Source organism: Panthera onca, chromosome D3 (assembly GCF_046562875.1).
Source record: "Panthera onca isolate mPanOnc1 chromosome D3, mPanOnc1 haplotype 2, whole genome shotgun sequence".
Taxonomy (NCBI): domain Eukaryota; kingdom Metazoa; phylum Chordata; class Mammalia; order Carnivora; family Felidae; genus Panthera; species Panthera onca.
This window is the reverse complement of record NC_138350.1, coordinates 72,992,439-73,007,033: the sequence shown is the minus strand read 5'-3', so window position 1 is coordinate 73,007,033 and position 14,595 is coordinate 72,992,439. Positions and strand designations below refer to the sequence as shown.

The window sequence follows — 14,595 nt, the reverse complement described above, 5'->3', positions numbered from 1 at the left end:
ATATATCAAGAAGTCTATGCTTACCAAACAGATTTCATTTGTATTATCTTTAAATGGCCACTATATTGATCTACAATAATTTAATTAACTCACTCCTTATTGTTGGACCTTAGATTGTTTTTCAGTATTACATTTGTGGGGTTTTTGTTGTTGTTGTTTTGTTTTGTTTTGTTTTGAATTTTTTTAATGTTTATTTATTTTTGAGAGAGAGAGAGAGACAGAGCATGAGCAGGGAGGGGCAGAGAGAGAGGGAGACACAGAATCTGAAGCAGTGTCCAGGTTCCAAACTGTCAGCACAGAGCCCGATGTGGGGCTTGAACTCATGAACTGCGAAATCATGACCTGAGCAGAAGTCGAACGCTTAACCAACGGAGCCACCCAGGCACCCCTCAGTATTGCTTCTGTGAACAACACTGAATTCAACATCTTTATACAAAGATCACTAATCATTTATATATTTACTTCCTTCCTTAAGATACATTTTTAGAAGTGGAATTGGTAACTCAGAGTATATCCATTTTTCAGGTTTTTGATAATGTGTTCTCTGACTTCTAGGTTTCTGCAGGATCAGTCATCTCCCTCAGTGGCCACAGGCCCACCTGCAGCTGCCTCTGCTCTGGCAGTCAACAGTCCTTCAGTCCTCATATTTCCAATCTGCTGATAGTCTTTTTCCCCCCTCTCTATTACTAAGAGATTTTAATACATAGAAATCATTTGTTATTATTTTAATAAAATATAAGAAGGGGGAGATGATAAACACATGTTCTCAGATTCCCATTTTGGACTGGGAATCTCATTTAAATCCAAGTTTACATGTAATTCATGAAGTTTGGTGTGAGGTAGGGATCTAACTTTTTAGTTGTCTCACTTTACTGAGAAGTCTGGGCTTTTTTCATGCATTTGAAATGCCTTTTATCCTAAACTGAACTTTCATGTTGGAAATCTGTTCCAATGGTGTATCTGCCTGTTTTGGCTCCAGTGCCCTCTTGCTTTACTCACTGCACTTTGGTAATACATTTTAATTGGAGAGATTACCTGTCTCTGGGCTTTCACTGCATTGTGGTTCTGGATTCTGGGTCACACGTAATGAAGTGCCAGCTGTCATCACAGGATCAAGGTATCAATGGTACTACCAGAACAATGTATTTGTTTCCAGTGTACTATGTTTCTATTTTCTCAAAAATTCAGCAAATAATTGCTGATTAGCCACTTGGCATGATATGAGAAAGCAACAGATTTGTTCCCCTCGTGGAAACTTCTTGGTTGGCCACAGACTCTTTGCAGTGATGTGAAAGCACCTCTCAATACTGTCTCAGATTCTCTGTAGATAGCTTGATTCAAGCCACTATATATTAATGTTTTCTTTTACAAAAAGACTTCAAACTATGGCACTATTGGATGAATGCCTTTATATATTCTCAAAATTTATTATCTTCTGTAGATAAATCTTTTCCTTCACAGCAAGGAATTTTACAGTAACCACTTCAGCTTTATAAAGTCCAAACCACATGAATTTAATTTATCCATCAAATAGTTATGTGTCTTTATGATGTACCAGGAAATGTTTCAAATGTTGAGTATATGGGTAATGCACAGAACAGACTGTCCCTGACCTCATTTAGCTTATACTTTATTTGAAAATACAGATAATAACACATAAACAAGTAAATAAACAATTGGGGAGAATAAGTGTTCTGAAAAGTGTAGAATATGACAATATGTTAGAGAGTGATGGGAATCAGGAAAAGCATCTCTGGACCTGTGATATTTGACCACGTACTTGAATTTAGTGAGTGCTTGAGCCATGGTTAGCCTATTTCTGGTCTGGTCCTAGTCAGTGATTATTATGAAGTTCTTAACTGGGATGATATACGCAGGGGTAGGCTGGCTTTCACTGCAAATTTAAGACCACTGCCTATTTTAGAATCCATTATGTAACAGGATGAATTGATTCCATTTATAAAAAGTGGTCACCTGAGCTTGAACAACCTGTGTAAGCACATCACCAGTCTAAACCACACAGACAGCATAGTTTTCTCATCCATACCAAAAGCATTCATCTCTTTTTAGGCATGCTTACATGCTTCATTTTATTTAATCCTCAAAACTACTCTGGGAGAAAGTTATTACTACATTTCATAACTGGTTAAACTGAGATTCAGAGAAGTTAAGAAACTCGTTCAACGTCACTTGGCTGCATTGGAGTCTTCTTGCCTTTGGAAGCACCTGCTCCCCTCCCCCCATCACCACCACAAAATCTGTTTATCTGAGTGATTAAATTAAGTGTGTGCTCAGGGGGTGTGTATGTGCATGTGCTTATATTAATGTGTGAAATATATGTGTGTACATACATTATGTGTTTAGAAATGAAGTCATTAAATTTGCCAGACCTTTTACATTTATTTTAGTCATGGTCACATTTCCTATATTAAAATGATTTCCATTTTCCAGTTTTTTGAGTCATGGTAACAAATACTTTTTTTGGTAACAAATACTTTTTTCTATGACATTCTTTCTGTTCTAGCAGGGTATTTTTCCCCCTCTCTGCAAGGGAGATATATACACTCATATAACTCTATTCTTTAAAAAAACAATCTTTGGGGTGTCTGAGTGGCTCAGTAAGTTAAGCATCAGACTCTTGATTTTGGCTCAGGTCATGATCTCATGGTTCATGGGATTGTGCCCCCTCGTTGGGCTCTGTGCTTAAAGGACAGAGCCTGCATGGGATTCTCTCTCTCCCTCTCTCTCTCTCTCTGCTCCTTTCTGCTTGCTCTCTCTCTCTCTCTCTCTCTGTCTCTCTCTCAAAATAAATAAATAAATATTAAAAAGCTTTAAGGTTTAAAATTTTTTTTTAATATCACTGGAGAATTTCTGCTTAACTCTACCAAAATTATTTTTCTTTCTACTTTTGTATGATATCTTTATCATCTTAATCTTCAGCTCTGACATTCCTCTCACATTTCATGCATTTCATGCATTTTTAGCTTCCTCACTAATGACCTGCTGATAGGGAAATGTGTCTTCAGAAATTATACCATTTTCTAAACATTGAAGATTATCTTATTTTATATAACCATCATCATCCCTAACATTTAATTTAACAAGAATGTGTTGGTAGAAAGTATGCAAAAAATTAGGCTTTCTTGTAAAATCATGTCAAACTATCCTTGGATAGAGTCATAAAAAAGCAGACATATTCTGGTCATTGATTTGTAGTTTTGTAAAGTAACGATGTAATAAAATTCGTGGATATGGCTGTTCTAATTAAAGGAAAAACTATGAAAGCCCATGAATCAAAAATAAGTATCTAAATCTAGCCAATGAAATAAATCAGCATGGAAGTTGAGATAAATGAAAATAAAGACAGTCTAATATGATAACTCCTATGCTTTTGTGCTGTTTGGTACTCAGCAACTTGAGAAACTAGGAATTCGTTTTGGACAAAATCCCAGTAGCCTCTACATAATTGTCCAGCCTGGATTATTTTAGTATTTGTTGTCATCATGATGTGATTTGAATTGCTTCCTAACTTGCAGAGTATTGTATAGAGAGGAGTTTTTCTCAGCAACATACTTGGTCAATGATATGTGCCTACACTTGTTTGGAGTGTATATTAGCTTTACCTCCATTATACAAGGAACATCTTTATTATCAGTTTATTAAATCTGAAGTACATTTCCTACATGAGACTTTAGTTAAGTGCTTGACTCTTGAAACGTCACAGTGAATGATCAATGTGTGTGAAGACTTTTGTTCCATTTTTTGGTTATTACGCAGTACAGATGCTGAGGGATATGAAGGGGCAAAATCCACATCTTGTCTCAGCTTTCCTTCAATGGTTCTTCATCTTTTTTAAAAATTATTTTAAATTTTATTGAAATCCAAGTTAGTTGGGGCGCCTGGGTGGCTCAGTCGGTTAAGCGTCTGACTTCAGCTCAGGTCATGATCTCGCGGTCCGTGAGTTCGAGCCCCGCGTCGGGCTCTGGGCTGATGGCTCAGAGCCTGGAGCCTGCTTCCGATTCTGTGTCTCCCTCTCTCTCTGCCCTTCCCCCGTTCATGCTCTGTCTCTCTCTGTCTCAAAAATAAAAATAAACGTTAAAAAAAAAAAAAGAAATCCAAGTTAGTTAACATGTAGCGTAATAATGATTTCAGGAGTAGAATTTAGTGATTCATCACTTACATATAACACCCAGTGCTCATCCCAACAAGCGCCCTCCTTAATGCCCATCCCCCATCTAACCCATCCCCCCACCCACCACTCCTCCAGCAACCCTCCGTTTGTTCTCTGTGTAAGAGTTTCTTATGGTTTGCCTCCATGTTTTTATCTTAGTTTCTTCATCTTAGCAGCACATGAGAATTACCTATGGAGTCTTGAAAAGTCTTGAACCCAGACTGCAACAAAGTTAAACAGAATCTCTGGGATGAGACTCTAGATTCATTAGTTTTTAAATCTCTCCAGATAATTGCAATATACAACCAACACTGAAAACCAGCACTTTAGTCCAGTGGTTCTCAAACTTGAACAGACGGCAGAGTCATCTTAAAACACATAAACACTTAAAACTTTAAGAAGTGAGCTTCTTAAAACACATTCCTTGGCTACCCTGGGTTTCTTTGTAGGTCTTATTGGAGATTGAGGGTAGGTAGTTCTAGTAAGTTCTCAGGTGACGCTGATATTGCTGAGATCCCAAGATCACACTTTAAGAACCTTTTTCTCCCTTCTTTTCCACCTAGGCCATTTCATTTTGTCTTCAAGGTCCAGCTGAAATCTCCTTGTGTATGAAAATATCATAAATTATTCTGCTCACTGATTTCTGTTACACCTTTTACATAGTGATTAATTACCTACTGCCTCGGGAATCTCCTGAACTTTTTATTTTTTATTTTTTAATGTTTACATGTTTGTTTTATCACTTCCACCATGCTGTGTATGCTGTGTACTGGAAAGGAAGATCCATACTTTCTTGTGCGTCTTCACATTCCCTCTGCCCATGGGTTGGTGCCATAGACATGGCAGAAACTAATTGGATAGATGGATGGATAGGTGGATGGATGCAGATTAATTATTGATTAATTTCCTGACGGTTTCCTTTCTTCTGTTTCATGTTTATCAGACCTGAAATCCCTTCAGAAATCATTGAATCTCTGTGTCTCCTGGGGCTCACCATTTACTTATTTGTAATATAAGGAGGCTGAGCTAATTCTTCTGGTTACAGAAAAAGAACACCTTTCAGGGAAAAGAGCATAGGATTTGGAGTCACACAGGATTGCATAAAGCTTGCACATTTGAACAGAGTCCTGCATATACAATGTGTGGGTTATCAGAAACAAGTTACCTAAACAATTTGAGTTTTGCCAGCCTTATTTCTTTAATATGCATAAGAATAAAAGTTATCAAAGAATAGATATATGGAAAGCACCTGGAAAAAGTCTTGACATTTGCTAGGCATGCATAACTATTAAACCTCTTGCTTCCATGAAAATTCTAACATGTTTCCCCAAAACATGCATTTTCGTGTTGGCTTGCTCCAAGCCGTCTGGTGGACTTTTAGGAAATACCTTTTAAACTTCAATATGACACTTTAACTCCTTAGTTTCCCAATAGGTATTGGAGCTGGTGTATTACTGTTCTTTTAAAGCTATAGCACCCCCTGTCAACCTCCCACTGAGCCACCCTTCAGTCCCAGACCCTACTATACTGGTGTATCCTTTAAACACCTCTGGCTTGCCAGTGCAGCCAACTGACAACCGTGAGCATGATGCTTTGCTGTTTTAAGTCTCATTTTCCAGATCTGTTGAATGAATGTGCTTGGTGTGACTATGCTGTAGAGGAGACAGCGGCACTGCAGCAGAAGGACATGACTTTGAACCCTGGTTCTGCCAGGAACAAGACGTTGGGCACTTAAGCTCTTTGGACCTCAGTTTTTAGTTATAAAAATGGTACTTGGACTAGAAAATCTTAAGTCTTAAGAATCTGTGCCAGACACTGGGCACAGTACATATTGAATATCTCATTTCAGAACCTGCGAAGAAAAAAACGATGATTCCACTTTACAGATGAGGACATTGGGCTCAGAGAGGTTAGGCAAACTAAATGAGGTCACAAAGCTATCAAGTGGCTGTGCTAGGATTTGTACCTGAGAAATTAAACTGTTGCCTTCCTTATTATCAGCCATTGCATTATCTCCCAGAATTATAAGAGCGTTTCCAGATTTAAAATATTATGATCATATGAGATTTTTCTTCCAACAACTTCAACATGGTAGGCAAGACATGTATTATTTACCACTAGTATAGAGATCAAGAAACGGAGGCTTCAGTGAGAAAATTGAGGCTAAAAATGCCATGAACTATATGGTAAAGAACAGATGGTGCTTATTTTCATGGAGTTTATAATCAAGAAATTGCACAAGAAAGACAAACATGTAATAAATATTGTGGGTGTCTTTAACAAGGTTCTTTAATAAAGTTATTTTGTGAAGTTCTTTGCAACTCTTTCTACATAAAAGAAACTGTAAAATCAAACATAGTTCAGCTGTTGAATTTCAGAGGCTAATGTAGAATACTCTATTTTAATCCCTTGGAAAAGTATGTACTCTTCAAGATGTTTTTGTAATTTCAGAGATAATAGTGACTCTCAACCGGCTACATTCTGTGTTTTAATAGAGTGACTGAAACAAGCTTACTGCCAAGGAGTGATGTAGGTGGTGGGTTGATCAGAAGTATTAAGCATGTGGCTAATCAATGTGCTACCTATGTAATCATTTTTTTTTTCACTTTAGAATAAAGAACTAAAAACCAAGGTGGCACTTTGGTCTGAAACTCCTAGAACAACAGTATCCAAGGGTGTCTCTACAAGGTAAGTTTTTTCTTCCCCCACTGCCATCTGCCGTCACAGCTTTGTTGAACATTCATTCATGAATGTTGGCATCTATCCCACTTGAGAAATATTCCAATCTATTAATACTTATGTAATCACTTGTTTATTGTCTGTTTCCCAGTTCTTGAGAACTGGACCTGTGTTATTTGTTCAGCATTGAATCCTCAAAGCCTAACATATAAATACTTACTGAATAAATGAATGAATAAATTTAGATATCTTTTCTTGCTTTGTGCCATAAAACAAGCCAGGTATCTGCTTCAACTCTTTCTACAAGCAGTACACATCATCTTCCCTATTGTCCTTGTTTTCTGTTACTCCTGTTTTCTGTAGCATTGATGAACACCTTAATTATAAATTGTATTTATTTAAATGTCCATGACTGTATCTCAAACCAGGTAGATTGTAAATGTCAAGAAGGCAGGAATGGTTCCTTGTATTTCACTTTATTTCCTGCATTGCTAAGGGCAAGAGTCTTCAATAACTACCTAATAATGACTGAATCAAGCAATGATAATGACCCACTACAGCAATCAAAACGATAGTTGAAACCATCAAAGTCACTTTCTAATGGTGACAGAATCTGAAGTGACAAGTTGTAAAAAAAAGAAAAAAAAAAGACTTCTGGGCTCAAATCTTATTTCCATAATACTCTATGAAATTATCACTTAAAAGAAAACATAGTCTGTAATTACATGAATCATTTAAAAAGTGATTAAAAACTTCCTGTTCTAGCAGCTTTTGAATTTCCCAGTCTAATCCCTCTAGGGCAGAAGCCTGTTTTCTGAAACTCTCTTCTGTTCAGTGCCTGAGGTAGAAAATCAGGCCCGCTGTGATGAATATCAGTCCAAGAATTCAGGTGGGTCCATCTCCCTTGGCAGAACTCCCTGCAGCCTTGCTTCCCTTTGCTAATGATATATGTAATGAGAGATGAGATGAAGCCATTCTGAATAGATTCTTCTAAAATTGTCAGTCCCCCTGATGCGAAGTTATCCACTTTTTGGCCAGTAGCCCTGAAACTTCCAATAAAGAAAAGAAATTAAGCCCCAGAAATATTACAGGAGGAAGTGAAATACCCACATTTCAGAAGCAGAGAAGTAGTCACTTCAGTGGGGGAAGAAATGAAGAGTCCAGAACAGAAGAGCAAGCATGACTTTCCAAGGAAAAGGAAGACAATTGATTTTTTTGTTCCCTTACCAGATACCAGTCCCCTTGGGGTGGTGAGGCATCAGCTGTTTTGACCCTGTAGGGAACGCAGACAGAGTGGAGTGAAGGAGAGGTCAACTGCTTGTCTCTTTATTGTAACTACTCCAGTATTGAATGCAGAGACTCTAGCCCGTACAGAGGGAATGTGCTGGAAAGAATGACTTCTATGGCCAATTCTTTAGTTGTAGTAAATTCATTGTTAAACATCTTTTAGTTTTAAAGATTTCTTTTCTTTCTATGACTTGGTAGGTCTCATGTTTGCAAAATGAAATATGGCCAATTGGCTGCTTTGAGGACGTAAGTGGTAGTATGATGTGGTAATTCTGGGTTCACCCATATACAGTGGAATTATAACTCAAGGGAGAGATTGGAGTAGAAAAGTAGCTGTTCAGGGGGAAAATCATATGCATTTAAAAATTAATCCAGGCAAATCTCTTTAATTACCCACAAAATATAATTCTGTATCTCTCAGTAAATATTAAAAAGCAAGGTGGTGTCTTTGAGCATTAAAACATATAGATGTTTCTTGAACACCAGAAAGGGTGTTTGCTGGAGATTCAGGATCATCTTCTTAGACAAAAACAGCAACAACAAAATGCACATACAAACGTGTGTGTGTGTGTGTGTGTGTGTGTGTGTGTGTGTGTATACGCACATATATACATACATATATATTGTAAATACTGGAATCACACAGTGAGGGGAGAAGTTCAGACTTGAGAAGCCCACAGGACTCAAACATCCTGGCAGGAGGGTTGATTCGTGTTTCCTGTCTCCAGGTCACTCCAATGCATGCCTTCACTGCATGGAATGGCAGATATAGTCTCTAATTCTCTCACTTCCCCTCACTCTTCCTCACTCTTGTCCCTCTACAACTAGCTGAATTTACATAAGTTAGATGCTTCCACAGTGTGATTCTATCATGTCTCATGGGGAATTAGTCAGTCAACCAATTAACCACCAGATCTCTTAGATTAAAGCAATTAGTTCAGACTTGGTCGTATAGCGGTGGTGGAGATGGAAATGGTGGTGATACACCAATTATATCGCTAAAGTTTAATGTGCTCTCTATCAATAATTATTTGATCTTTTCTACAGTGAATTGAAGACTGAAGGCACTACGCCCTATCTGATGTTGATCAGGCTCCAGAAATGAGCTGACTAGCTGAAGATCTCAATAAGCAAGATCACTATGTGGGTCTTATTTATTCCTTGAAACACAGACTAAATGTGCAAGTTAAAATGGCTCACTGGCAGTATTCAATGGGATTTATTATACGTCAACGGCTCTGCAGGAAGAGGACACTCCAGAAAATCAAACAAATGTATATTCAAGGCAAGGAACTCTTCCTTCAAAACTTACTGAATGGGTGAAGAGACCTGGGGCATTTGATGGAAGATGAATTTTGCTTTAAACTTCAAAAAGAATCTGAATATTTTTTGCAGATTTTTGCTGAAGGGAGTGGTTTAAGGTTGTCAACTATAACCTTCTGATAGTGGTTTTTATGTATATAAATGGAAGAGTGTATGTGCATGTGTGTGAATAAATGATATATTTTAAAGTTAACTTTGAATAACAAGAAATACCCTAACATGAATTTATAAATTCATCTCCTGACCTCTCGTTAGTAGGAGAGTTATTCTCTATGGCATTATGGGCAGGAGAAGTAGGTTCTTTTTAGCTAATTCCCCAATCCACGCAACCCTCCATTGCTAAGAATCACGGCATCTTACCGCACCTCTGGAAGCCATTGTTCTTCAGCTGGGATTGAGAATTGGTTGCGAGAGATCACCCACAAGTAAGCATGAAGAAATGCAGTTTGTGACTCTGACCTGGTGCCTAATTTTCTTTATAAGATTCATTGTATTATCTAAGAAAATATTTGGGGGAAAGAATAGGAACACAATGCCGTCAACTCACACCTTCACAAAAATACGTGTATTGTGGGTTAAGAGGAGCAATGGCTACTGTCTATAGCTGGGAAGATTCTCCATCCATCGTATGTCCAGTGCCTTGGTGAAAGTGTGCTTGCATTTTGATACCGGCATTCATCACAGGTGAGTTTGTGCTTGCTATGAGGAAAACCAGACTCTAATTTGTAGAAGTGCAAACGGGCTAACAGGATAGAAGGCACTTGAACTAAATGAATAATGGGCAGACTTAGCCCTGCTGAAGGGTGAATTACTTGTAAGCCTTTTGATTATCCTCTCTGGTGTACGACTGTAAACATTTTCTCAGGAAAGCTGCTTCAAGCCTTTCAATGTGGAATGTGAAATATCAGTATTATCTATGAAATATTTAAAAATACATTCAAATGAGATTAAGTGACGCATTTATAAATTCATTGACGTACTGTAATCCTTGAAATGTTGCGTAACTATATGTGTGCATTTCGTGAATCATGTTTTTATTGCTTGCTGGTTTTTCAGATGTAGTTATTTAATAGCATTTATGACACGGCTCCGATGCCAGGAACAATTCTAAGTACTTTACCTGTATTAATTGCTTTAATCTACCCAAAGACCTCAAAAGCAAGTCATACTATTATTACCATCTCACAGGGGTGGATGCTGTGAGGTCCGGTAATTTTCCCTGCTGCTACAATGGAGCGAGGATTTGGACCTCTTGATTTGGCTGTCAGTATTCCTTCTACCTGCTCGCTTGATGGTCTGAGATACTCCCACACTACAGAAATGCTTTTTCTTTTTGCTACTTTAATGAAACAGCTTCCTTGTTGGCTATCTGCACCATCCTGTGAGTGACAGAAAGAACCTTTACTCATAAAGTAAATATTTTCCTGCAATAAGTTGGCCTTTCACCTACTTGGACTACCCTCGTAAGAACGTAGTTCAGAACAACTTGCTAAAAATCTTCTAATTTTACATTTATTATCATGACCTTATACCACATGGAAGACTTTTTGGCAGTGTATTTTCAGGCACATTTGTGGGAGATTGGGATCATGAATTCTGCTTCAAGCATTTGCAGTGTAGTGTGTGAGTTCACTTTTCACCTGGTGATCACTTAGCTTCCTCTTAGACCTCAATCACCAAGCTGGATGTTAATAAATGCGGGATTTTGGAATGGATCCATTGAACAGACCTAACAACCAGAATGATTCCCATTAGAATAATGTATTCTAAAGACAAAAATAGGAAGACACTGCTGGATTTAATGTAGGTCTCACTCGCTCATTTTTGTTTTCTTTTTTGTTTATTTATTCTTTTTTTTAATATGAAATTTATTGTCAAATTGGTTTCCATACAACACCCAGTGCTCATCCCAACAGGTGCCCTCCTCAATAACCATCACCCACCCTCCACTCCCTCCCACCCCCCATCAACCCTCAGTTTGTTCTCAGTTTTAAGAGTCTCTTATGTTTTGGCTCCCTCCCTCTCTAACCTTCTTTTTTCCCTTCCCCTCCCCCATGGTCTTCTGTTAAGTTTCTCATGATCCACATAAGAGTGAAAACATATGGTATCTGCCTTTCTCTGGAGGACTTATTTCACTTACCATAACATCTTTGAACACGGAAAGTACCACTGGACATGATACGGATAGGAGGTGCTCATGTGCCCTCCATGTTCACCTTGGAATGTTCTTTGGATTTCCTGAGACTAAGATCAAGCAGTTTCAGCAGCGTAAAAAGATCTGGACTCTTCAAATACAAAAATATCTTTTTAATAGCATCAGCAGTATCATTTACTTGCCATATATAGATTTTTCCTATATCTTTACTGTCTCAGCTTTTATCATTTGGAATATTTTTGGAATAAATATTTCTGAGCCATAAAACAAACAATTACAATGGAGAATAAAAAGTATTAATCTGAAAGTAGTATCACACGAGAAATACAGGAAAAGAAATACCAGTTCAGTTGTAGCCTAAATAATTGTGCTTATAATTATACTAATTAATACATTAGATAAGAAGGCCTGAAGTGGACCTTGAAGTGAATATATGAAGGTAGAAATGAAAAGAAACAGTTTCACTTTGATTACATATATCATTACGAATTACCATTAGGAAATGTTCAAGCAACAACAAAGAGAAACGCTTAAATAATTGGTGTAATACATCTATCTTTTGAATAATTGTTTACAATAAAGAAATTGTTACCATATTTTGTTTATTTTTTGTTTTTATTTCTTTTTACATTAAAATTATGATGTATAAGTAGGGGTGCCTGGGTGGCTCAGTTGATTAAGTGTTGACTTCAGCTCAGGTCATGATCCCATGGTTCTTGAGTCTGAGCCCCGCATCCAGCTCTGTGCTGACAGCTCAGAGCCTGGAGCCTGCTTTGGATTCTGTGTCTCCCTCCCTCTCTGCCCCTCTCCTGCTTGTGCTCTGCCTCTTTGTCTCTCAAAAACATTTTAAAAAAATAAATAAAATAAAATAATTATGCATAATTAAATTAAGCCATTTTTATTTGATTGTTCATGACAATAAAATCCATAATCAATGGATTGGTTTTGCTAGTGAACAGGTATTTAGATGACTCCCTGAATTTTTCTGCTAATTTTTTCTTGGATCCAAATTAATGAGAAAAAGTAATCTACTAATATTTTATTCTGAATATGAAAAAATAGTAACTTTATAAAATTAAGAACACACTTTTCAAATTCTTTCATATTTCTTTACTTTCTTTACCTCTCCTCTGAGCCTGAGGTAATCATAGAATCCTCATCAATATTGATGTAAGGACCCATTCCATCAAGAACTGAAAATTCCTTCAACTAATGTCATAATCATTTTAATTCCTCCCTTCCTCCTTTTTTGCTTCCTTCCATTTTTTTGGGGGGGTGGGAAATCTTAAGATTCAGTAAAGATTTAGATAATCATATTTAATTGCTGTGTTATTATTAAAATATATACTTATAAGTGTTTAAAAATTGAAGTAGAATTACAGAAAATTGGTATTTATCCTAGGCATGCAAGGTTGATTTATCATTTGAAAATAAGTCAATGAGTGACACCTGGGTGGCTCAGTTGGTTGAGCTCCTGATTTTGGCTCAGGTCATGATCTCTTAGTTTGTGAGTTCAAGCTCCACATTGAACTCACTGCTATCAGCACAGAGCCAGCTTCGGATCCTCTGCCCCCCTTGCTCTCTGCCCCTCCCCCTGCTCATTCTGTCTCTCTCTCCCAAAATATTTAAAAAAAAATCAATGTAAGTAACCATATACACATAATAAAGAAGAAAAATTATATAATTATTTTAATAGGTGAAGAAAAGTATCCGACAAAATTTAACACTCATTCATGATAAAAACTCAGCAAACTGGGAATAAGAAATTTTATCCTTCTGATAAACAGCATTTACAAAAAAGCCTTCAGTTCATATAACTAATGATGAAAGACTAATACTGAGATGCTTGCCCTCACCACTTTTCTTAAACATTGTACTCTAAGTCCTAGCCATTGGAATATGTCAAGAAAAAGAAAAAGGAAGAAAAGGCATACAAATTGGAAAGGAAAAGTAAAATGTCCATTGTTCATACAATTGTTAATGTAGAAAACTTTAATGAATCTACCAAACAGCTACTAGAACTAGTAAATAAAGTTAACAAGTTCACAGATTACAAAGCTGAAATTAGTGAAATTGAAATTAAACATATTAATATTTGCTATTGGTGAAAACATACACAAATATCTAAATGGATGGAAAGGAATATCCATAAATAGACCCATCTATGTGATTTTTTTTTATGTGATTGATTTTTGACAAAGCTGTCAAGGCTATAGAAAGGAGACAGGAAAGTCTTCTAAACGGCATTGAAAATACTGCAAGTTGTTGTGGGTTTTTTTGTTGCTGTTGTTTATTTTTGAGAGAGAGAAAGACAGAGTGTGACAGGGGCAGAGACAGGAGAAGACACAGAATCCGAAGCAGACTCCAGGCTCTGAGCCATCAGCGCAGAGCCCTACATGGGGCTCGAACCCACAAACTGCGAGATCATGACCTGAGCCAAAGTCAGACTCTTAATTGAGCCACCCAGGCACCCCTACTGCAAGTTTTATATGTGAAAAAAAATTAGCATCAATTCTTATCTCTCACAGTGTATAATTAACATGAAATGGACACTATACCTAAATGTAAAACTAAACTAAAATTTCTAGCAGAAAACAGTCTCTTTGCAACACTTTACAACCTTTGTGTTTAGTACACAAAGAACACAAACCATAAAAGGAAAAAAATTGATGATTGAATATTAAAATTCAAATATTGTGCTCTTTGAAAGACACCACTAAACAAATTTTAAAAAGCAACCTACAGAATGGGTGAAAATATTCACATGTATAGGATTTGTATTCAGAATATATAAAGAACTTTTAAAACAATGAGAAGGCAAACTAATAAACATATGGACAAAAATGTTCAGAGAGTCACTTCTTAAAACAAGATAGACAAATTACAAATACACGTATGAAAAGATGCCTCATCTGTTGCCTATCAGGGGAATGCCAATGAAAACCACTAAGAAATAAATACCAAACCCCCACTAAAACAG

At 37.0% G+C, this 14,595-nt stretch overlaps 1 protein-coding gene across 2 annotated transcripts in view; it reads left to right on the top strand.

The window, feature by feature from the left end:
* Positions 1-9,653, top strand: part of CCDC68 (coiled-coil domain containing 68) — a 49,105-nt gene extending 39,452 nt beyond the window's left edge. For both annotated transcript variants that reach the window (XM_078435221.2, XM_078435220.2), the window contains exons 11-12: positions 6,783-6,859; positions 9,185-9,653. In XM_078435221.2, coding sequence (XP_078291347.1) covers positions 6,783-6,859; positions 9,185-9,242 — 135 coding nt within the window. In that variant the 3' untranslated portion in view covers positions 9,243-9,653. The remainder of the gene's footprint in view (positions 1-6,782; positions 6,860-9,184) is intronic.
* The last annotated feature ends 4,942 nt before the right edge of the window (positions 9,654-14,595 follow it).